The 23,690-nt window shown below is 46.8% G+C and overlaps 1 protein-coding gene across 2 annotated transcripts in view; it reads right to left on the minus strand.

Moving 5' to 3' along the window:
* Prkce (protein kinase C epsilon) overlaps window positions 1-23,690 on the minus strand; it is a 485,801-nt gene that overhangs the window by 159,916 nt on the left and 302,195 nt on the right. For both annotated transcript variants that reach the window (XM_036170614.1, XM_036170615.1), the window contains exons 6-10: window positions 21,933-22,062; window positions 12,400-12,542; window positions 9,870-9,966; window positions 7,522-7,721; window positions 4,411-4,584 (exon numbers count right to left, since the gene is read on the minus strand). In XM_036170614.1, coding sequence (XP_036026507.1) covers window positions 4,411-4,584; window positions 7,522-7,721; window positions 9,870-9,966; window positions 12,400-12,542; window positions 21,933-22,062 — 744 coding nt within the window. The remainder of the gene's footprint in view (window positions 1-4,410; window positions 4,585-7,521; window positions 7,722-9,869; window positions 9,967-12,399; window positions 12,543-21,932; window positions 22,063-23,690) is intronic.

Here is a 23,690-nt window from a genome sequence, read left to right on the forward strand (position 1 = left end):
ATGTCAAAATGACATCTAGAGAGAACTTTGAGGCCATCTCTTCACCCATCATCTTCTAGATGTTAGCCTTATTTCAAGGTTCAGATTTGTAGCCTCCCTAGCAACCCAAGAAGCACACAATACAGCAGAAGCTCAAGTCTAACACAAGGTCTGAATTTGATGGAAATGTAACTTGTGGCCATACTTACTAGCCTATCTGCCAATCCTCACTAGCCCTAGAATGCTGGAGTCACTTGCTTCTTATCTTCCAAAGCCTATGGAAGACAGCTGCAGTATGCTTACCAAGAGTGGCTTAATATAGAAAAATCTCAAGTCACTATTTGAACTCAGCTTGCTTATTCTGTGGACTGTAGCCGCCAGACTTGGCTGAACTATCAAGGTTAATGCCAATGGATCTGCACAGCCATCACCCCTGGTTACCAAATAAGACACAGGTCCTTACTCTATACTCTTCCAAGCCAGTCAGACAACCTATACACAGCACACAGCTTAAAGCTATGCATCATCTACCAGGAAGTTCCCAAAGCTGTTTCCAGGAGAATCTTGTCTTCCTCTATACTAAACCCTGAATCTGTTAGTTAATTTTCCATCACTACAATAAAACACCATGACCAAGGGCAGCCCGAGAACAAAGAGTTTATTTGCACTATGGTTCCAGGAGGTTAAATTCCATGATGGCTGAGCAAAGACATGGCGGCAGGGGCAGCAAGCTGAGGGATCAGATCTTGAACTGCAAGCCAGAAGCAGAGAGAGAACACATGAGGAATGGCGAGAGGCTTCTAAACCCCAAAGCCTGCCCCCAGTGACATAGTTTCCCTAACAAAGACACACCTCTCACACCTCCTAAGCTTCCTCAAACAGTGCCACCAACTTGAGACCAAGCATTCAAATGTCTGAGCCTAGAGGGGTCATTCTTATTCAGACCCCAAAATGAGGCTCACATAGAGGCCGAGGAACTGGACTTTTTCGGGAAAAACAACATGCAAGCAAGACTGGATCATGGCTGCCCTTTCAGCTCCCTGCCCTGCCCAAGTCTCACCCTTCAAAAGCACCTCTTCTCCATTAGATCCTGAAGAACAGCAGCTCTGAGTCCTCTTGGTTTGAGTGTCCACCCAGTCCCCAGTCCCCATTCCTGGACCCAGTCACTCAGTTACCCATCCTCATGAGAATCTGTGTTCTCATCTACTTCAATCAGGAGGCTAACAGCCATTCTTTAAAACCATGACTATTGGCCAGTAAAGGAGAAGTCAGGGTTTTGTTTTGATTTTTTTTTTAGAAAATTTATGTATGAGTGCTCTGTCTGTACATATGCCTGCAGAGGGCATCAGATCCCATTAGAGACGGATGTGAGCCACCTTGTGGTTGCTGGGACTTGAACCCAGGTCCTCTGGAAGAGCAGCCAGTGCTCTTAACCACTGAGCCATCTCTCCAGCCTGACAAGTCAGTTTTTCAAAGTTAAATTTGGGGTCTGGAGAGGTCTGAATGAAAATAGCCTCCATAGACTCAGTGGAGGTGTGGCTCTGTTGGAGTAGGTGTGGCCTTGTTGGAGGAAGTATGTCACTGGGCTTTGAGGTTTCAGAAGTTCAAGCCAAGCCTAGCGGTTCACTGACTCTTCCTGCTGCCTACAGATCCATATGTAGAGGTCCCAGCTTCCAGCACCATGTCTGCCTGTGTGCCACCATGCTTCCCACCATGGTAACCATGGACTACACTCTGAACTGTAAGCCAGCCCCAATTAAAAGTTTTCCTTTATAAGAGTTGCCATGGTCATGGTGTTTCTTCACAGCAAAATAAACCTCTACTAAGACAGAGTCTATAAAATGATTCTTCATAAAGTTCCTTTTATTAGTAAATCAAATGTCCTGTAGTAAGAGTAAATTATAATTTATTAAGAAAGATAGAATACAGACATGCTATTTAAAAGGTGTTGGCTTGTTCCTGTGACTACCTGACACTGGCCTGAAGATTAGTGCATCTCTGACATGCAGAGGAAGTCTTTTCTCTCTGCTACCTAGACCCTCAAAACCATGTTAGTTCATTTCTTCTGCTGTGAGTAAAAGTCATGGTGTTCTTCAATGCAAGTTTCTATTCCAAAGAGAAACCTGGGCTTTGACATTTATTTAGTGTGAGTTTTCTGTAGAATACAGTGGCACTGAAGATGTCATCACCCTTTCTCATTTACCCATCAAGCAGGCCCCCAACTGTGGTTCTCCAAGAACCACCATATACAGGAGCCCCACAGACCCTTTGTGGCTAGACCCAGCTCTTTAGGCGTCTGGACCTTTGAGTGCATAGAAAGAGCACACAGCCACCTCAGTCAGACATGAGCCTGTAGAGACTGGTGGGGCATTTAGCTGGCAGAGACAGTCACAGCAGACCAAGGCCTCACTGGAGTAGCAATCCCAGAGGCCAGATGAGGTACCAGGTTTGACTACCACCACGTGGAGAGTAGAATCTCTTATTCATACCCCAGAGGCAGGGCTCTTGCCTAATATGCATGAGACTCTTAAGTTCAATTCCTACTACCTCCCTCCAAATACATTGAAAAAAAAAAGACTATTGTTCTCTGAAACAATTTTCTCAGTGGTACAAAGAGAAAAGTAGACTAAGTAGGTTTTATTGTCGTTATTGTTTTTAAGACAAAACTCAAAAAACTTTCAAGTATCTGATTGTGACAGTAGCATATATTGGATGTGAGCCCATGCAGTGTAAGTACCTTAGGCAATAAAGACATATGGGACCTGATATATTTCTCTTGAATCTTGAATTGAGTTCTAAAAGGAGTCAGACATGGAGGCTCGTGCCTGGAATGCCGTCCTTTAAGAGGTGGAAACAGGATCATCACAAGTTTCCGGCTTGTGTGAACTCAGGTACCATCTCAAAAACAAAAACAATAGCAAAGTTCTAGTGGAAAAAAAAAAAAGGCAAGGTGACCCCATCTCTGGGCTTCTTACGTCCCACTGGACTCTGCATTTGTAAACACACATGAACTCACACCAGCTCATTTGGAATTGCACAATATGCATTTAAGAGAAAAGTGAGGCTTAGCCAGCCATTCCTAGGCTTGCTCAGGAAAGGAACAGTCTTACGAAATGGAGCTCTCTGAAGACAGCTTCACTGAGAAAACAGCCCTGCTGTCCCTGAAGGAGAAGCCACAGAATGGCTGGGCATTTTCAGGTGTTTCTCATTTCTGAATAGACCAGAGGAGAGGGAAATTCCCCCTAGATCAGTGTTGCTCAATGTGGACTAGGTGCCGCATGCAGGGTGGTGAGGACCAAGTAAGTTGAGCTAGAGTGGCTAAAACCGAGGCAGTCTGCCTTTTCCCACTTCAGGACTCTTCGGGAACTCTGGTAAATGTGTACTAAGACTGCTGAACAGAAGCAGGGGCCACAGAGTCCTTCATTCTTAAAGCTCCTCAGATAAGCAGGGCTCTCAGAACCAGCCTTGGGGGAACTGAACCCAAGAGACCAGGTTTCTGAGAAGTGGGGTCTTGCTCATCAGGACCTAGCATATAGGAAACACTCAATATAGATGAAATCAAAGGCTCCTGGGTGACAGGATGAGGAATTCGCTTCATTCTAAGCAGGGAGAATGACACTCAGCACAAAATGGCGGAGAGTATGCCCAAGAGCCAGACATCTCACATGCATGCAAGTGCATGCACACACACACACAAATGCACAACAGCTCCAGCAGCCCTGGTGCTCATCCAGAATGTAACTGTTTACTAGGCTCCCGGCAGGAACAGATAGGGGTCTAGATTCAAACTGTCTTTTGTCTTCTAAAGACAAACACCACAAATCCATAATGCATCCTAGAAGACTTTCTCCCACACATGCCCCCTGCCAAAAGAAAAATAAAGTAAAAATTTAATGAAGAAAATGTGCTTTTCCCCCACATCAGATGAGGGGGCCTCCAAGGATGCTCTTACAGATCTTTGTCCCTTTATCGCCACCTGCTGGCGATCAGGCACCTATGTGGTAAATTTCAAAATGCTTGAATTTCACTGTGGAATTCCAAGCATGTTTAGATTTTGCATCTCTTATGACATCACGCAAGTTAGAAGGATTAGGGTAGCGTTTGCTCATTTTATTTTGAGCTGAAAACAACCTAGAAGTGATTTGACTGTTGATAAAAAGTTATGAGCCGGAGCAGAGTATACACCACCATGCCTGGGGTTAGCCATTTGGCTTTGTGTAGCTACAATTTGCAAAGTGCACCGTTGCTCTGCTCATCCCTGCACAAGGGCACTCTCAAAGAAGACCATGTCAAAATGTGTCCCTATTTCCACAAAGATAAAATGCCTTATAGAGAAACATGTAGATGGTCAAAAATCGGAATCCAACAAGGTCGAGAGACTGTTTTACACTCTATAACACTACCCAAGACCAGCCCCCTTCGCAAGCATACCTTGGTCTGGAAGCAGCAATAGAGTTGGGTTAGGTAAGGGTGTTTGCGTGCCAGAGCCAAAATCCTCTTCTCCGTCATGGTACAGTCCACGTCGTCATCCTCCAGGATGACGTCCTTCTTTAAGACCTTCACAGCATACACTTCATCTTTGCCCTTGAGTTCCGCCAGCATGACCTGCAATCAGTTTTAACCATCTGGTCAGTCTACGCACACATGGACTCAAACACGGATGTCAAATACCTACATGCTGCTTGCGTTTCTCCTTTCATTTTGAATGAGGATGTTTAGGAAATTAACATTTGAAATATTTAGGGAAACCACCTTGCCTAATTCAGCTACTAAAGTTTTTCTTCTCTTCTTTTTAACCTCTGGCACAGTGCTCAGGTTACATCATTGTTCCTATCCTCATCTACATTAGTGATACCGTAATTACCAGAGAACAAATGAATCTCTCTCTCCTCTCTTTCACTCTCCTCTCATTTTTTTCTTTCAATTTCTTCCTTTCTTCTGACAGTCCACACTATATAGCCTGGGCTGGTCTTGAACTCATGACACTTCTGCTTCAGCCTCCCAAGTGTTGATATTATAGGTGTACCCTACCATGCTACACACAAATACAGAGCTTTCAGAAGAAGCAATATTTTCTACATATTTTCCTGTAAGGTTACTATCATTATCATGATTGCTGATAAAGTAAAAACACTGTAATTTATTCCAATATCCCCCTCCTATTGGAAATTTAAGTTTATACCAAACTAAGTTCTATATAAGTTTCACTGAGTCCTTTTGGACACAATTTAAATTTTTCCTTGGCCTTATATCCTTGAAATAGAAATGCTCATTAAACATTGAACACATTTCCTGATTTTTAAGGGGTTGTGCTCATACACACAGCATATCATTTTAGTATGAGCACAGGCCACATTCACTTATAACTTTGTTTGTTTATTTGTTTTTCCTTACTTAACAAGTGGGAGATAGAATCTTGATTCTGTTTTCAACTTGCAGCTGAACTTTCTGGGATATTTATTTTCTAATTGAGTTGCTTTGGGAGAAAATTACTTTTCTCTTCTGCTTAGTTACTCGCTGGCTTGTGTTATTTCTCCTAAGTCGGTACATATATGATACATAAAGACAAACCTCCAGCTTTCTGCACAGGCCTCCATGCCTCCTTCATGGCAGTCTGTAATTTTTGTTCCTGAACATCTGTGTACTTATACCTACCCTGTTATGGTGATATTTTATTTGTGCTGAAATGTGATTTTATTTGTATGTTAATAAAGTTGCCTGGAGATCAGAGCTAAGAGTGAGCCATTAAGCAGAAGTCCAGCAGTGGTGGCACACGCCCTTAATCTGATCACATGGCAGGCAGAGTCTGTGTGTTCAAAGTCATAGTGACATGGTGACACACACCTTTAATCTCAATACCAACCATAGAGACCCAGAGATCTGTATAGACAGGCAGTGACGAGGAAGTCATGTGGTTGGGTTTAGAACCAATAAGAAGGCAGAACAGAAAAGCAATAAAAAGACAGGACACAGGAGAAGGTCTCTCTCTCAGGGGAAGGACAGCAGCAAGTGGTAAGATAAGGTGGTATTAGCTCTTGGTGACTGCTCGATCTCTGGGCTTTTAACTCATTATTTGGCTCTGTGTTTCTTATTTAATAAGACAGTTTAGAATTACATCTACACCCTGTATTTGCCACTATGGTGGCTTTCCACAGCTCTGCAAGTGAAAACACAATTTCTTCCCCTGACGGCTGATGGCCTGGTCTATGTTCTTGACCTTTGCCTATTCGTGGATATTTTCATTTACCTGCCCCAGTCATGGGTCTTTTCTCCTTTTGGATGACTCTGAAGAATACTATATTCCAGTATTGTTGTCAAAGGGAAACACCACAACCCAAGGAACTGGAGAGGTTGAAGATTCTGACACCCACAAAATACAGCCTGTATTTTGACTCAAACCTTACTTCGATGGTTGTGAGTTGGCCTAAGAAACTAGCTAAGTGCTCAGAACTCCTATCCCACCTACATCACTAAGCTAGGAAGCTCTGGGCATGCTCCTTTCCCTAGAATCTTGCTCAAACTCAAACCCAGCCCTCCTCACAGCCTAAGCCAGAGTCGTGCCTAAACCAGAGGCCTGGGGTCTGTTTTTTATTTAGCTATTTTTTAAAGAATGTAATTGCTTCAGCAGTTACCCTCTGAGTCAATTCCGGTTACCTCCCTGCCAGCTGATCTCAGGACAGATAGGGGCAGGTGAGTGCCTGCAGAGCAGGCCCTGTGCCTGGGGGCTTCACAGAGCCTTCCCTCAGGACTGCTCTGGAATGGTGGACAAGGCCTTCAGCTCAGCCAGCAGACTGACTCATGGGCACAGCTTCCCAGAGCCCAGGACATACGAGAGCACATGACTCCTAGAGCTGCTCGGTCCCCAAAAGGCAATTCCCATGAACCCCAAGGCACATCTTGAAGAAGGAGGGCAAGGGACAGACAGAAGTCTGACATGCTCTCCCAGTTTCCTGGGCTCTTTGTCTTTTTGTCTCTCGAAAATCAAATCTCTGCGACTCCTCAAACCCATCACTGAGCTCACTGAAGGGCACAGCCCCCACCAGGTGTTTGATGCAGTGGAGAGCAAGGGGAAAATGTCCTGGAGACAGGGGCCCCAGAGCCATTACAGGATTATGCAGCTCTTCTGTCACAGAGAGGAAGAGCAGGACGTTTAGTAAGCACCAGGAAAATCAGGTAAAGGACATTTGGCTTCCAAAGTCCTACGCAGTAAGGTTTGCTGACCCTGAAGGTCACGGAGGACAGGGGCTCAGAGTTCATGCATGCTCACAGACTTCCTCCTGAGCAGAGCAGAATTTCAGATGGCTCTCTGCACAAGGAAGAAACCTGGAGAGGGGACTGATTGACAGTGTGCGCCCCTGCTCCACTCCTCTCCCCATTGGACAATGAGAACAACTGAATTCCCACAACCAACCAAAAAGCAGAACTGGGACCCCTGTCAGCAGGGCGTTAGCCCATTTTCACCCCATAATGAAGGAAAAGGTGACCAGAACAGGCCAGACTGCCCACAGGAAACCAGCACCACTACACATGTGTGCCACCAACCTTGCCAAAGCTGCCTTTGCCCAACACCTTGATGAAGTTGAACTCATCCAGGCCCAAGCGCTTGGCCTGGCCTTGCCGGACTTCACCGTTCTCTCCGGAGCTTGCCAGCTGGCCATCGGTAGATGATGATGCTCTGTGTTCCTCTCCTCGGTTGTCAAACGACAAGGCCTTCCGGATGTTGTTTTCAAGTTCTTTTAGTTCTGGGGCCAAGAGGAAAAAGATGCTAGATTAGAAGGGCCCTCATGCGCCCGTTACCTTAAGACTCAATATTCAGAATCCATGAGCTCTCGGCCCTCCTTCAGCTGTTCACAGTGGCAGATCCAGGGACATCCTTCTGTAGGCTGCTTTATCTAACACACTTCCTTTGGTGCCTAATGTACAACAAGACATCAGTCTGTAATGAGGAGGGAGGAGGACATAGTTCCTGAACTGGCAGGGTTCACTGCCACCAAAGGCCTCTCTGAAGGCCTCCTAGCAACCTTGACCATGATTCGAGGTGTGGTGAGAATTCATGTCTTCCCTGGAATTCTGCAGACTCAGAGGCGACAGGATCCCTTCCCTTCAAGTTTCCTTTGAAGATTAGAACAAACACTTAGAAGCCACGCTCACAGTCATCACTGGTGACAGAATCATTCACTCACAGGGACTAGGAAGCCTTTGTCTTCTAGAGGTCTTTACTTGGCCTTGATGCTGGCTTTCCTCTGAGTACTTCTCCCACACAAAGTTACCTAACAGAATGAGCCACAGGCTTACCATTAACAAAAGAATAGCTTCCCACCAGGACATGTCATCAATTTATCTTTGATAGGGAGGAATTCTACAGTCCATTTTCATAACTATGAGATGGTCTTGCAGCCTTCTGGAGTATGCAACCTAAATTACTTGGGGATGACAGTGTTGGGAGACCCTTTGACCTTTTCTGTTTGAAGAAGCCCTATTATAGTTAGACATCCATTCACCAAAGCGAGCACTCATCTCTGCAGAACGGGGATCTTGACATGACGCTATCGCAAAAGATTCTCATGAGTAACAGGGGTTACAGACGGGAGCAGAGTGCTTGTCCCTTGGGATGAAGACAGATGAGTGAGCAGCACCTCTGGATGGAAAGCTCTTTGCCTCCTGTCCAGAAGGACTATTGTCACAAGGGCCCATGCAGGGGATCTGGAGTGAACTCACACTGGGGTGGAAAGGACACCATCCAAGTCTACAGATAACCCCGTGATGACAGACTTCAGCAGCTGCCTGCCTACCTAGCTTTCTCACTCCAAAGTACGACTTTTTGTTGCATTGGGCCTCAGTTGCTAAGAGCATCTTGAAAGGCAGAACCCAGATGACCTAAGACCCCCCACCCACCCACCAAAGCTTGAGGAAAATGTCTTACAATGGAGGAGAGACAGCGCCTGACTCAGCTCCGTTTTGTGGTAGCTATATTACTAAGAAAGTTTCCAATCCATTAGTTCTCATATTGGCTGGGAAACATGGTACTTGCCTGGCTTGGTGTGTCTATCTGAATAAAGGCCCCAGGAGGTGCAGAAAGACAGCACAAAGCAAGAGACAGGCCTGGAAACCACGGGTGAGTGTGAACCTTGGGTGGTTCACTCTACTTGGATCTTTTTAATGTAGGACCCCGTATCTTTGAAGTTCCAGGACATTTCCATAAGAAAAGGGAAAAACTGCATATGCCTCACTGGCCTGGGACAGACTCTGTAAGCTGGTTACTTAGGGATGGGTGAAATCTCTTTTGGAATGAAGTAAAGACATAAAAAGTGAGTCAAGGGCACAGGAAGGTGAGCTGAGGTCGATTACTCTATCGTCTCAAGACTGGCAAATAGCCACGGAGACTCTTCTGCTCTCTCCTGCCACAGGAATGACCTCCAGTGAGGATTTCATGGCATGAGGAGAGGCACTGGCCTGGCCTGGTTGCCAGCTTAGCTCTGGACCTCAGGACAAGCATTTTCAACCCCGACTTTCCACTTCCCAGCCAGTTACCTGGGCTGAGCATCAGGATAGAGCTGGTGTGACTTAAATAGTAGAAGCAAGATCATAATAAGGGCTATAGGAAACTGAGGACCACCATGCTGTGAGACTTCTCTCTACATTTGAAACCAAGACGAGAAGAGGGAGGGAGTAACACACTGCATCATTACACACACCTCCCTCTAATCCTAGGCTGGAGGGAGCAGCGGTGACCAGCACTTCCAGCTAGTGCCCTCAAGAAAGCCTGTAGCATGCAAGAGCAACTACCAAAGCAACATGGAAGCATTGTGCGCGGACCTCGTAGGCCACTGGCTGTGTTTGATTAACAGGCCACAGAGACAAGAGATAAAGGGCAAATCTGAGAGTCTCACCCTGGTCACAAGGGGAGGTGGGCGCTGACTTGGATCGATCATCTGCAGACGGAGAGTTTCCAGAAGCCGGCTGTGGCGACTCGGCACCAGCAACGAGCTAGGAAGGACAGAAGATGGGAGAGTCGTCAGGAAGGAGGCTGGCGATGTCAAACGCATCGAAGCACCATACAGAGAACCGTGAAGAGGAGCAGGCAACATCCATCAGACTGAGAGCAGGTGCTTAAGGTTTCCTGGGCCAACTCAACGGAAAACAAAACACGAAAGATTTCCACTGTCTCAATATTTATCCTCTCCAAAGACAGGTGACCTTTTAAAGCAAAGACCTGCTCCATTCTTTCAGTTCAACCCCCACCTCCACCCCTCTCCCCATCCCTATCCTCACAATTATCTATACAACTTAAGTTCTCTCACTAATGCAGTGGGATACTGACTGGCTCTACCACCTGTTCGGTGTTTATTCACGATCTTATTCATATGATGTCAATAACCGCATCTGAGGTGCAGACTGTGCACATAGGGTTCTCTACTCAGACGTCTTTCCAGTACTCTCACTGCCCCTAGTGGCCGGCACGAAGTAAGCCACACGACAGATGCTCTGTGTGTAGATGCTCAGGTGTAGTCAAGCCTGCTGGGACATTTCAGTGGAAGGTAACCAGTGACATTTGTTTCCTGGAATAGCGCTGGCATGTCCAACTTAAGTGCCAGTATGGAGGTGGGCATCACAAGGGTCTCTGATCCCTCTTCTCTTGGTCTTCCCGAGGATCTTTTCTAGCAAAAGGTCTTAGACCCCTGCAAAGACCGTTTAGCTCCTGACCTTATCCATCTCCCTTATCCATCAGACATCTTAAATTACCAGCTGGTTCCTCCAGCTTTGTACCAGGACTGTCACTGCAGTGACTATAGCTGGATGACAGTCCCTTGGCCTTTTCTCTGCCCGATCCTACATTTTTCCACACTGGCCCTTTTCATCAGGAGTCCATGAACTCAATTCTGCAAATGCAAGGCAGCAGACGGCATCTTGTCACCCCCACAGTCTGTGTGAATGCAGGGAAGAACAGGGCCTAGCATTTCCCTTTAAACCTCTCCTGACAGTGGAAGACAGCCATACTTCCAGCCAAGGAATGCCAATCTCCTGATGTCTCTCTGGTGCTCATCAGTGGGGCATTGGCACCACAGTCCCTGCTCAGCCTGCCTCTTGAGGAGGCCCTAGTATTGTTGGCTAGTGTTACTTTGCTTTGCAAATCCAGTGCCTTGGGGCACCAAACAAAGTCTTATTTTGTTTTACCCAGCACAACTCATAGAACCAGTATATAAGGCCTCACGGTTAACAGGGACAGGACAGTGTTTGCAGGGTTTACAAAACAGCTTTGCTTGTTGGGAAGAGATAGTTAAAAAGATAAAAGTTATCTGGTCATTCTCATCAGTGGGAACAGGCTCTTCTGGGGGCACCAGGGGAAAGACATGGGCAGGTCTGACAACAAGAAGAGCGGGGAGTGTAGGCTCCTTGGAAGGTACTTCAGGCCACATGTAGAGAGAACACATGTAGAGTGAAGGGTGTGAGACCCCTACAGAAAGACTTGCTCTTCTAGAAAAGGACTTGGAGACATTCAGCATCTGGCAGCTGGGGCCATACCCTACCCACCCACATCAGCATCGACTGGATACCGTGGCTCTGCTTGTCCTAGAACCTATTTCCCAAAGGTTTTCTAGACCAGGCGTCATGGCTGAAGCAGAGCCCACTAGAGATGCCTTTAGCTCTGTTTACATCTACAGGCCCTGATTTGCCAAAACGACACAGTAGAACATCCAGCTACTCCAAGTGACATATGGAATGCCATATGGATATATAGGGCTTTGGTGGCTAAGGAAAGGCCAGGTGTCCTTAAGTATTTCCCAGTCAGTTCAGTGCAAGAGCTGGCACAAACCATGGCTTGCTGTCTGAAGGAACTGGCCCGGGCGGGGAGAGGGGGAGTCAAACAACCCTTTCACAGGGGTCTCCTAAGACCATCAAAAAACACAGATACTTACGTTCTGATTCACAACTATAGCAACATCACAATTATAAAGTAGCATCGAAAATAATTTTATGGTTGGGGGGATCACCATAACACGAGGAATGTATTGAAAGGTCACAGCTCTGGGAAAGTTGAGAACTGCTGGTCTAGAGCATCATGCTTTTTCTAGAAGGGACTTCAAGGTCCTCAGCTCAAAGCTTGTTTTCTCTGGTGAACTTTATTCCGTTGTGTTACTGAGAATTGAACCCATGGTTTTATGGACATGAAGAAAACCAAATTACCGCTAAGCTTCCCCTAACCCACACCTAACGCCTAAGGCTTGCTCTGTGGCCCCCTTCCTCCCACTGGGAGGCATAATGAGACTTCCATGTTACTTGGCCTCTTTATTTTTGTCCACAAACACATGCTATTATGATTAGTTGAGTAAGAAGACTAAACTTAGGAATCTCCCACCCTCCTTCTAGAGTACTCTCAGAAGCAGGCCCAGAGAAAGCTCCAGAAACAGTGGTCCCTACCTTTTTCCTCCTCTGGCCGCTGTTGGTGATTTTGTCTGGAGTAACGCCGAGGTCAGCCAGCACTTTGGCAATCCCTCTGGCGTCCACCCCGCAGTTGGGAGCCACGTTGGTCTCACATCGACGGTGAACATTCATTTTGCAGACTGTGAGGGAAGAGGAAGGACAGACATCCAATACTCATGCCTGAAATGGGACCCTCACCCAACGACCATCACCAACTGGGATGCATGTTCATCTGACAGAGGTTGGAAAATGAAGAAAAATAAAAAGAGATAAATAAAAACTATCTCCCACCCCAATATGGAGAATGACAATCACCCATCAGCCACCTTGCAGAGAATGTCGGGAAGATGTTTCTAGTCGCCCCTACCCCTCATGCTTTTCCTACATACATGAAATAAGAGCCAGCAGAGGTCACATTTACATTTCCTTCAGAGGAATAGGATACTGCCTCTGTAAGAGCCAACCTGTTTTCACTGACCTAAGCTCAATTCTAGGCCCAAATGGATTCCACATATGTGCTCTGTTATGGGTCACATGATACAGGGAGCTCCCCAGTAATCACAGGAAACACTCAGCCAACTTCCAACAGGGCCAGAGGCAAACAAACAAGCCTGAAACAGACCAGATCATTTCTGCTTGTCTTACCCAGGCCTGCAGCGAGAAAAAACATCTTGTTTTATTGCTGGGTTGTGTCAGATCCTCATTAACCTTGGGGAAACATTAAGTCCAGACCACACTAGCCAGCCCTCTGAGGCCAGAGGAGCCTGGGAGCACTGGGGGTTTGCACTTCACAGGTACCAGGTACCTATAAGACACTATGTTATGGAGCATTTACTGCCTCTCCTTTGACTGAGGATATAATATCTGGTTATCAAGAAAAACAGTATAAGACATAATAAAATGTGTAAAATAGTTTGAAGAGATGGAACAACAGATCCAGACTCTTGAAATGGCAAGGATGTTGGAATTATCAAACCAGAGAACTACTGCTAATAAGCTTTAAGAGAAGCTGAGGGTATAGCTCAATAGTAGAGTGGTTACCTACTAACCCATGCATAGAGCGCTGGTCCCATCTTGGATGGAGGTAGTGGGGGAGAGCAGTTTAAGAAGACATGTCTCCTGAAGGTTTCCTCTACCTTCCAGGCCAAACTGTGGCCCAAGTCTGACACATGGGGCGATGTTTAAAATCTAAACTGTCACACAGGGTACGACAATGCTTATTTTACCCAACGATGCCCCCCAAACTCCAAGGGAAGTGATGCTGGCACTTGACAGCTCACTGTGACAAGGGTTCTGTTCTACTACTGGTCATTGTTATTAACCTTCATTGTGCCTAATTTATACATGGACCTCTGTCATAGAGTCACCATAGGAAGAAACACAGCATAGATAGAGCCTAGCACTATTTGCAGTTCCCAGCATCCAGGGGGGCTCTTGGTCATATCTCCTGCCATTTCCAGGAGGGATTTGGAGCAGATAAGCTTCCTTGTACCAGTGCATTAACTTCGGATACAGACATCTTTTGGAACAAGGAAAGCCGCTATAGTGAATGAAGGGCAGTGCACAGTGACTCAATGAGTCAGCTCACCAAGTAGATAGAATAATGCCTAATATGTATGCACCTAGCAAGAGAACAGCTAAATAGAGCCAGTAAATGAAATGAAAACTTGATGGTCCTGCTATATTAGAGGAGTCTGGAGACTTCAATACTCTGCTACCAGACAGGAGCAGGCTTGAAGACAGAATCTCATCAAGGACATAGCTGAATGCTGCAAAGATACCAAATCACCTGGAGATAATCGATCCCATCAGAAAGACACACCCTAGTTAGGGTTTCTATTACTGTGATAACCCACCATTACCAAAGCAACTCAGACAGGAAGGGTTTATTTGGCTTACACTTCCACATCACAGTTCATCATGGAAGGAAGTCAGGATAGGAACTCATGTAGGGCAGGAGCCTGGAGGCAGAAACTGATGCAGAGGTCATGGAGGGGAGCTGCTTACTGACTTGCTCAGTCTGCTTTCTTATAGAACTCAGGACCACCAGCCCCGCCCGGCCTTACCCACAATGGGCTGAGCCCTCCCACATCAATCACTAGTTAAGAAAATGCCCTCCAGGTTTGTCTTTGGCCAGATCTGATGGAGGCATTTTCTCAATTGAAGCTCCCCCTTCTCTGATGACTCTGCCATGTATCAAGCTGACATAAAACTAGCAGCTCAGATGGGATGGGGAGATGGCTCAGTGGGTAAGGGCACTTTCTCTACAAGCATGCAGACCTGAGTTCAAGTCCTAGCCACCAAGTAAAAATCTGAGTATGGCTGCATTTTCCAGTGAACTCAGCATTGAGGAGCAGAGACGAGTGGATCCTGAGAGCTTGTTTAGACAGAATGATGAGGTTCCAGTTCAGAGAGGGACCCTATCTCAAGGCCACTCAGTGGCAAGTGATAAAAGAAGATGCCTGAAATCCTGTTTTTACTCCCACATGTGTACACAGGCATGCATACCCACATACTCATGTGCATGTAAAACACACACACACACACACACACACACACACACACACACACACACACAAAATTAGATACCACTACACCATCCTATTAATATTAAGATGGACAAAATCCAAAATACTAACAACGTCAAATACTAGTGAAGATGTGAGATATGAAAGCACCCATTCATTGGTAGTTAATGGGTGAGGAAAGGATGGCATAGCCATTTCAGTTTTTAGACAGCTCAGTAGGGTTTTACCATATAATCAATCAACTACACATCTGACACTCATACCAAAAGGAGTTGAAAATTTATGTTGACATCAAAAACCTGCTTATGTGTTATAGAATAATCCTTTTGTGACTGTAAAGATGGGCCTTTGCCAAGGTGCCTTCTTACTGGTTTAATAAAAAAGCTAAACAGCCACTAGCCAGGCAGGATTTTCCAGGCACAGAGGATGCTGGGAAGAAAGATGGCTGGGATCTCTAGGAGATACCAGGACTCAGAGGAAGCAGCATGGTCAGTACAAAGTAAAGGTAATAAAGCCATGAGGCAGAAAGTTAATTAATAGAAATGGGTTGATTTAAGTTATGAGAGATAGTTAGAAACAAGCCTAAGCTATCGGCCGAGCTTTCATAATTAATAAGAAGTCTCCATGTGGGTTATTTGGGACCTGGCAGACAAGACAGAAAAATCTGCCTACATTCATGGGTGTTTGGGGCACCTGTGCTTATAATCTTCCAAATGTGTATGCCTTTGAGAGGTGCTTCCAGTGGTGGACAATTGGCCTTTGGTATATCCAGACACTCGACTACTTACTGGCCCAAAAAAGACTTCAAATCATGAACCAACATGGAAGAATATTCAACACACATTACTAAATGAAAGCATGGAGTTCAAAGGCTGCACTGCACCATTCCAGTCATATGGCATTCTGCAAAAGGCAAAGCTACAGCAGCAACACAAGGGTTAACAGGGAAGGGAGAATGGGCAGAACACAGAGGACAGTGATGCCCTTCTCTTGCCTCCTATGCTACCATGTTGGATGCATGTGACATTATGCCTGTCCAGTCTCACAGACCTCCTGAAGCCCACCATAAGCCCTGATGTAAACTGTGGACTTTACATGATAATGGCATTTTGGTGTAGGCTCAACAGTTTTAACTAATGGATCATTCTGGTGTGGAGCACTCTCCGTGGGCCTATGCATGTGTGGGGACAAGGCTCTATGAGGAATCTTTACACTTCTGCCCAGGTTTGCTATGAAACTCAAACTGCCCTAAAAATCTAAGGTCTGTAAAGCAATTAAAAATAAAGAGACTGTTACTAGAATAAAATCAAGCAGGTGGAGCGTGATCATTGGCCTGCTGTGGGCAGAGCACAGAACCTCCACCTGAACGGATGTCCCAGGATGAAGGCAATGTGGGGACAAGGTGCTGGTGGAGGAAGAGAAGCCTACCATAGCCCTTTGGTCTGGACCAGACAGCACTAAGGAGGCCTGAGCATCCTCAGGTGGATCACACAATCCAGGCCACAACGCTGCTCTGCCTGGCTTTCCACTCCTCACCCCTCAGCAACCTTCACCTCTCCTGTCCTACCCAACAACCATGGACAGCATTCCCTTGACCAAAAGCAACAAACTTGCTCTGCAGTTTAACCACTGGCGCCCTCTGGTGTTGAAATGCCAGATCAGCCCTTCCCAGGGTGAATTTGGGTTGTCAGCTTAGTGAACTGGATTTTATAAAGAAGACTCTGCTTTTCCTTTGACAAAATATCCAATCACACGTCAGTCAACTCAGACAACTTGAGGAAGTGGAAGAGAAGGGGCTTTGAAAAGCCTAGAGCCTGGAACAAAGCTGCTTAGGCACAGGGGCAGTGGGTGACTGAGGTATCCACAGTGGGAACATGGGCTCCTGGAGGCTGGGATGACGACACCAGGAGGCAGCAGACCCAGAAGTGATGTGGATGTGCCAGCTCGGAACAAAAGAAACCTAAGCTACATTCACACAGAGTGGTCTAATGTGCCATCTACATCACACACACGCACATGCACACACAAAGGGGTTGGGGGGCACTATGAGGAAATACCAAACAATGCCACAGCCCAGAACTCCTCCCACTCATAGCTCTGAACTGCCTGCTAACATTCACTTGTACTGCCTTCTTAGAGATGAAAATGTGCCCAAAAGAAATAGAGTCACTTTGCCCAGGTGGAGCTCTTATCTATCTATCTATCTGTCTGTCTGTCTGTCTGTCTGTCTATCTGTCTGTCTGTCTGTCTGTCTGTCTATCTATCTATTTATTTTAAAGAGACACTCTTGCTCCGTTCCTTAGCTTTCATGCCTGGTGAGCTGAGCATTCACTATGTGCAGATGAGGTCACAGCAGCAGGGCCGTCTTAGAGTAGCCTGGGATTTGGGGAAATGGAGTGGCACCCTCTGTATTATGCTCTGCAATTTGGGGCATTTTCTTTCTGTTTTCACCTTTCCCTGGGCTGATATTAAAGCTAGGCTCACAATAAGAAGGAACGGGCCAGTTAATCAATCTCCTTGTAGAGCAAGCTGACCGTCTAGGGGTCGTGCCAGAGCCACAGCCCAGGCGGTAACTGGGCCTGTGTGGGCTGCAAAAGTGCTTTCTGTTGGGGTAAGTTGGCTTTTGCCAGTGAGCACAAATTCACACAGAAAGGCTTGGAAAGGCCTAAAGCAAATGTTTGAATAGCAGTAAAGTCTCATGTGGAAGTTTAAAGACAACAGAAAGCACACTATTGTATATACACACATCTCCTCTTACGTCTTGTGTGAATCGTTCACAGTGAGGATGTATCTTTATATTACCAGCATGCATTTAATTCTAAAAACAAAAATGAAAACAGGCTATGACGAGGGGTTCAATTGTTAAAAAATAACAAAGGCCTGAATTTTGAAACTGATGAGGGTGAAAGTTCTTTTATGCTTTAAATATCCAAAGTGCTTTTGTATTAAAAGAAAGGAGAGGTGGGCATGGTGGCACATGTCTGTAATCCCAACACTCAGGAACGGAGGCAGGAGGATTGCATGCTCCAGGCTAGACTGAGCTACTACTGAGACCTTGTCTCAGAAGAAGATGGGGGGGGGGGAGCGAGAAGGAAAGAAGAGAGGACAGGAGAGAGAGGGGAAGGGAGGAGGGGTGGCCTGTCTATCTGTGTGGCTCTGCACAGCCATTCTGAGGGATGCGGCTGCATTTGCTCTTTCTATTACCTTCAGGAGGCCGAAGGACAGATGGTGACCTGCATGTGGTCCCCCAACCAGGCAGCATCCATCCAGGACCATGAGGGCCTCTCTCAACCCACAGCCTGCAGTCTCTACAAACCATAGCTTCCCCCAAATTCTGCTCATCTCTATCATCCTTCCGCAGACACCATGTGCCTTAATCCAGGCAAAATGCCTGGGACCACAGAAGGTACCAAGATGGATCTCAGAGAGAGAGAGAGGCTGTGGCCAGGGAAGAATCTCACATTCCTCTTGCCTCGGTGCACAGCTGGGATATAGGGAGAGGACTCTTGAAGGCACGATGAAGCACAGGGGCTTTGGCAGAGCCCTACTGGCCAGACTACAACCTGTGAAGGAGATCTGGCTTCCCCAGTAAACTGTCTCTTGGCATCTTCTGATTTTGGGGTCGCTGTACTGAAGTGGGGGTGCTTAGGCAGAGGGGAATTGGGGAATGGAAGGGCTTACATGGCCTAAAGATGAGTGGTACACTTCAGGTGACACACAAGTAGTTACCTGAACCTCAGTAGGCCATTCCTGGGCTGCTGCTCACGGCTGCTGTGCTCTACGGAGCAAGAGTGAGAGCCAAGGGCCTCAGACTGTGCTCAGCCTGGAGTGGTAGGCCGAGAAAGAAACAAACCCTTCCATCTGCCTGCTTAGAGACAGCATTTTCCTGTCCCCACTTGAGGAGCTCAATTGCCCAGTAGTTGTGGGAGCCTGGCCCCTCTGTGGTAAGGGCAGGGAAAAGACAGTCCAAAGGCCAGAGGCCAACCCTGACAGGTTCCTGGTGTTCATTGCCCCAAATCAGTTCTCCACTCCTCTGTCATTCAACAGAAGCTCAGTTGCACAGGGCATACATAACATTCCCTTCACTGTTCGACCACACACAACACAGACGATGGTGATCCTGGAAGGTGACATCACTTAGGTGCATCACAACCATCACAGTCTACCAGCATGTGCAATGATGCTCACACAGCAGCAACACGGCCCCTCAATAGCATTTCTTAGCCAACCCCTGCCACTAAGTGATGCAAGATGTAACTGTACTCTCCCCCAGCCCAAACGGACAGAGGGATAGTCCCTGAAAAGAGCAAATGTACAATGCTTACACTCATGTGGCTCAGATAGCTTCAAGTTACAGGCACAGTGACCAGGACAATGATGTGGGTCTGTCCATTTAGACACGGTCTTAACAACCCTGATTTACTGAAAACACTGGAACCTGTTCCTAAGAACAGCACCAGAGCTGAGCCTACAGAGCTGCAGATGGACCATCTGTAGCAGAGGAGCTGAGCTCTAGCCTAGGATAGCCCACCAGCATGCCTACAATGGTGAAAACCTGGCCGAGCCTGCTGAGAAGGAGAGCAGGGCAAGAAGCAGGATCAGGCTGTTGTGGATTATTAGTTTAACTATGGAAAGGTGTGTTGCATTTGTTTACGAAATATTTGTTTAACTATGTAAAGATGTGTTGCATTTGTTTACGAAATATTTGTTTAACTATGTAAAGATGTGTTGCATTTGTTGACCTTGCCTGCCTAAGGCATCTGATTGGTCTAATAAAAAGCTGAAAATCTGATAGCTAGGCAGGCAGAATAGGTGGGGCTTCCAGGCAGAAAGAAGTAGGAGGAGAAATCTAAGCTCAACAGAGGCAGAGGGAGACAGAGGGAGAGAGGGAGAGCCAAGGGCCAGCCAGACAGCCAGACATGGAGGAAATAGGAAAGCAGGACACACAGAATGAAAGAAAGGTAAAAAGCCCTGAGGCAAAATGTAGATGAATAGAAACAGGTTAAATTGAGTTATAAGAGCTAAAGGCTGAGCTTTCGTAACTAACAATAAGTCTCTGTGTCTTTATTTGGGAGCTGGTTGGTGACCCAAAGAAAATTCCAACTACACCAGTCTCCATGGGGGCCCACATGGGTCACTGGCTTCAGTGAAAGTCTCCTCTCTTTTCTGTCTCCTCAGTCACTCAATGGGTGTAAGCCATTCTGAAAACACTGGCCCTATGCTCTCATTTTGGCCCACTGCACTTAAGGTACCAATCCACTGTCCCTCCTGTGGTGGGCAAGAGCTTTCTCGTTAGGAGCTCATGTTTCATGTCTGACCTTAGATACAATCTTGAGGACATTCATTTTCATTCTCCCAGCTTTCTCCTAGTGGGGGGGAGCTGTGGGGGGACTGTGTGTGTATGGGGGGTTGTGGGGGGGACTGTGTGTATATGGGGGGGCTGTGTGTGTATGGTGGGGCTGTGTGTGTATGTGAGGCTGTGGGGGTGTGGGGGGGGAGCTGTGGGTGTGTATGGGGGCTGTGGGAGGCTGTGTGTGTATGGGGGGGCTGTGTGGGGGGGGTTGTGTGTGAGGGGGACTGTGTGTGTATGGGGGGCTGTGTGTGTATGGGGAGCTGTGGGGGGCTGTGTGTATATGGGGGGCTGTGGGGGGGTTGTGTGTGTATGGGGGGGGTGTGGGGGGATTGTGTGTGTGTGGGGCTGTGTGTGTCTCCCTCCGACTTTGTGACTTTCTCTGCTCTCCTCGTGATCCTTCCTCCTGTTGCCTTTGCAGGCTTATGCTAGAATCCAGCACCCCGGGCCCTGAAAGGTCCATCTTTGACTCCTCTCCTCACACCTGAGGTCCTCAGCCAGAGGATGACATCATCTCTATAGCTACTCCTACTGATCACTGGAAATGCTAACCCCCATCCACTCCCTGGGTTTCAATGGGAACGGCCAGCAATGAGGTAGCTCCACATTCCAGGGCCCTGCTCCTCAAGGACAACCCAGGCCCAACTCAAATTGATCATTTTGCCCCCAGCCCTGACCTCCCTCCCATGGCTCCCATTCTGGAGACTGTTCCATTATTCTCCCAGCTGTTCTAGTCACTCTAGACAACAAATTCATCCTCAATGTCTTGTTCTTCTCTTCTTTATTTCAACTGCAATGTCTATAACATCTCAGTGACATCCCTTCAATGATCAGTGTGTCCATACTCTATTTCTTTATGCTCTTTTAAAAAATTGGTTATTATTTATTAATATAATCAAGACAAAAATAAAATGTAATTTAAAAATACTCTCCATGAAAATGGCTTGCTTTGTTCATGGTTGCTTAACACTGTGGGCACACTGGACCATATACAACTAGACTTTGAATAAGTTCCCACATCTCACACTCATGTGTCATCACTGGGGCCACTCAATGGAACAGATAGTTTGCAGTTGGCATAGCAGGAGCACAGAGAGGAATCTGAGATGCAAAGGTCAAGGGTCCAGTTCTGTTAATAAGCTGTGGGCTGTGTACAGGTTACTTCATTTGTGAGCCTTGGTTTCTGCCATGCAGATGTGGCCATCTATGTACAACGCATAGATGATCAGTCAGACATCTTAGGTTACAATGACCTAGCATGATTTTCTCTAAGAGTCAACTCGGGACAAAGGCTGGAGAGAGAAAAGCAGTTTATACCAGTTCCTTCAAGAATCCAACTCTAAAAATATGCCCTCCCTTCTGGTCCACTGCCTCTTTTCTTTAAACCTTCTATTTTGTTTTTCCCAGGTAAAGTGCTAGCCACTTTATGAGGCACAGCCACATCTTCCTAGTCATGTTTCCTCCACACTCATGGCCCCTCGTTTCAAAGAGAGGTCTTAAAAGGGATACAGTCAGGAGACAATGGCTTATCAAGGGTTAACACTACAGCCAAATCTGGAATCCACTTTGGAAAGTAATGCTATACGGACATATTGTTTTTACAAAAAGGAGGGCATGTAGGTACTGGGCTGCAGGGTCACGAAGAGACTCACCTTTACACTGCAGGCCCTGTCGCAAGAGGCCCCAGAGTAGGGACCCACAGTGGTCACAGAATGTGGGGACTTTGTAGTTGTGGATCCCGAACTTGTGGGGCATGTTGACACTGAACCGTTGGGAGCCCACCTGCAGGGATAGGAAGACACAGCATCAGCACTCAGGAAGACACAGAATCAGCATCCAAGAAGACACAGCATCAGCACCCAGGAAGACACAGACAGCATCAGCATCCAGGAAGACACAGCATCAGCACGCAGCTCCTCTAGGAAGCTCACTGCTCCCTGGATTCCTAAATGGATTCTTAGAGAATCCTTTTGCTGAAGGCACATGTCATTGCAGGCCCCTGAAGGGAACCTCTCCTCCAGCCCAGCTTTCACTTTCAAAGTTGTCCTAATTCACAGGTGAGAGGAGACTGCTTCCCACGCATGCCCCTCCAAGATGTCAGCCCTCTACACAACCACAACACACATTTTGCCGTGAGCACCTCACACTTAAGTTACTCACAAGATGTCACTGTGTGCTGTCACCACTGCTTTGTGCACAGAGGTCAAGCTGGGGAGAGAGAAGCTTCTAGCATCTGAGCATCCCATAAAGTAACTCATGACCGCAGAACGGTATGGAAGATGAAGATGCCTGATAGAACGGTGGCCACAGGTGGGCACCATTGTCTTCAACTCTACCACCACCATATGGAGTGGGCTATGTTTCCTCAACTCCACTTACTAGGAATTGAAAGCAGTGTGGGATTCAGAAACACACCTATAAGTCCAACAGATGCAAAGACAGGCTTCTGTCCTAGAACTTGGGGCTCTAATCTACCCTCCTGCTACTTGGCCATTAGTGAAAGGGGAAGGTCAGGATTGCTGTGGATATCGCTCTGTGTAAATAAAGTTCTGATTGGCCAGTGGCCAGGCAGGAAGTATAGGCGGGACAAGAGAGAAGAAAATTCTGGGAAGTAGGAGATTGGAGAGAGACACCGCCAGCCACTGCCATGAAAATCAACATGTAAAGACACTGGTAAGCCACAAGTCATGTGGCAAAGTACAGACTAACAGAAATGGGTTAATTTAAGATAGAAGAAGTAGATAACAAGCAGCCTGCCACGGCCATACAGTTTCTAAACAATGTAAGTTTCTGTATGCTTTCTTGGTTAGGTCTGAGCGACTGTGGGACTGGCGGGTAAGAGAGATTTGTCCTGACTGGGCCAGGCAGGAAAACTCTAACTACACAGGATAGACAGGGAGAACGTGGGCAGAAACTGAGGTGTCTGGTATGTGGGCTGAGCTCCACCAACCAACCTCTACTGAGGCCTCACTCAGGTTTCCTGGGACCTCAGATTTTCATCTGGAAAATAAAGCCATTCTCCTTGCCCCGCTTGTCCTAGGAGGGAGGGTCAGTGAAATAATGGGGGGAAGAGATGGCACACGAAGGGTTCTACACAGCCAAGAGTCACTGATCAAATCGGCAGAGTCTACTTTCCTGGGTCATCTCAGAACCTTCTAGAGCTACTCCTTGCCTGCCTGGGGAAGCAGCCACATAAACGAGCCCTTCCCAGACAGAGTAGGGAACCATTAGAAGGAAGAAGAATCAGGGAGGGGACAGTGTGTAGTGTACCTTGGATCAGCAGCTGAATGTGGAGTGGAAAGGTCCCCTTGGAGGACTCAGGAGTTGAGAGAGCTGAGTACAGACACTGATTATGGTTGAATAGCAAAGCCATGCCTGTGGAGTTCACTGTTACCCCACTCTCAGAAATG

Source organism: Onychomys torridus, chromosome 21 (assembly GCF_903995425.1).
Source record: "Onychomys torridus chromosome 21, mOncTor1.1, whole genome shotgun sequence".
Taxonomy (NCBI): domain Eukaryota; kingdom Metazoa; phylum Chordata; class Mammalia; order Rodentia; family Cricetidae; genus Onychomys; species Onychomys torridus.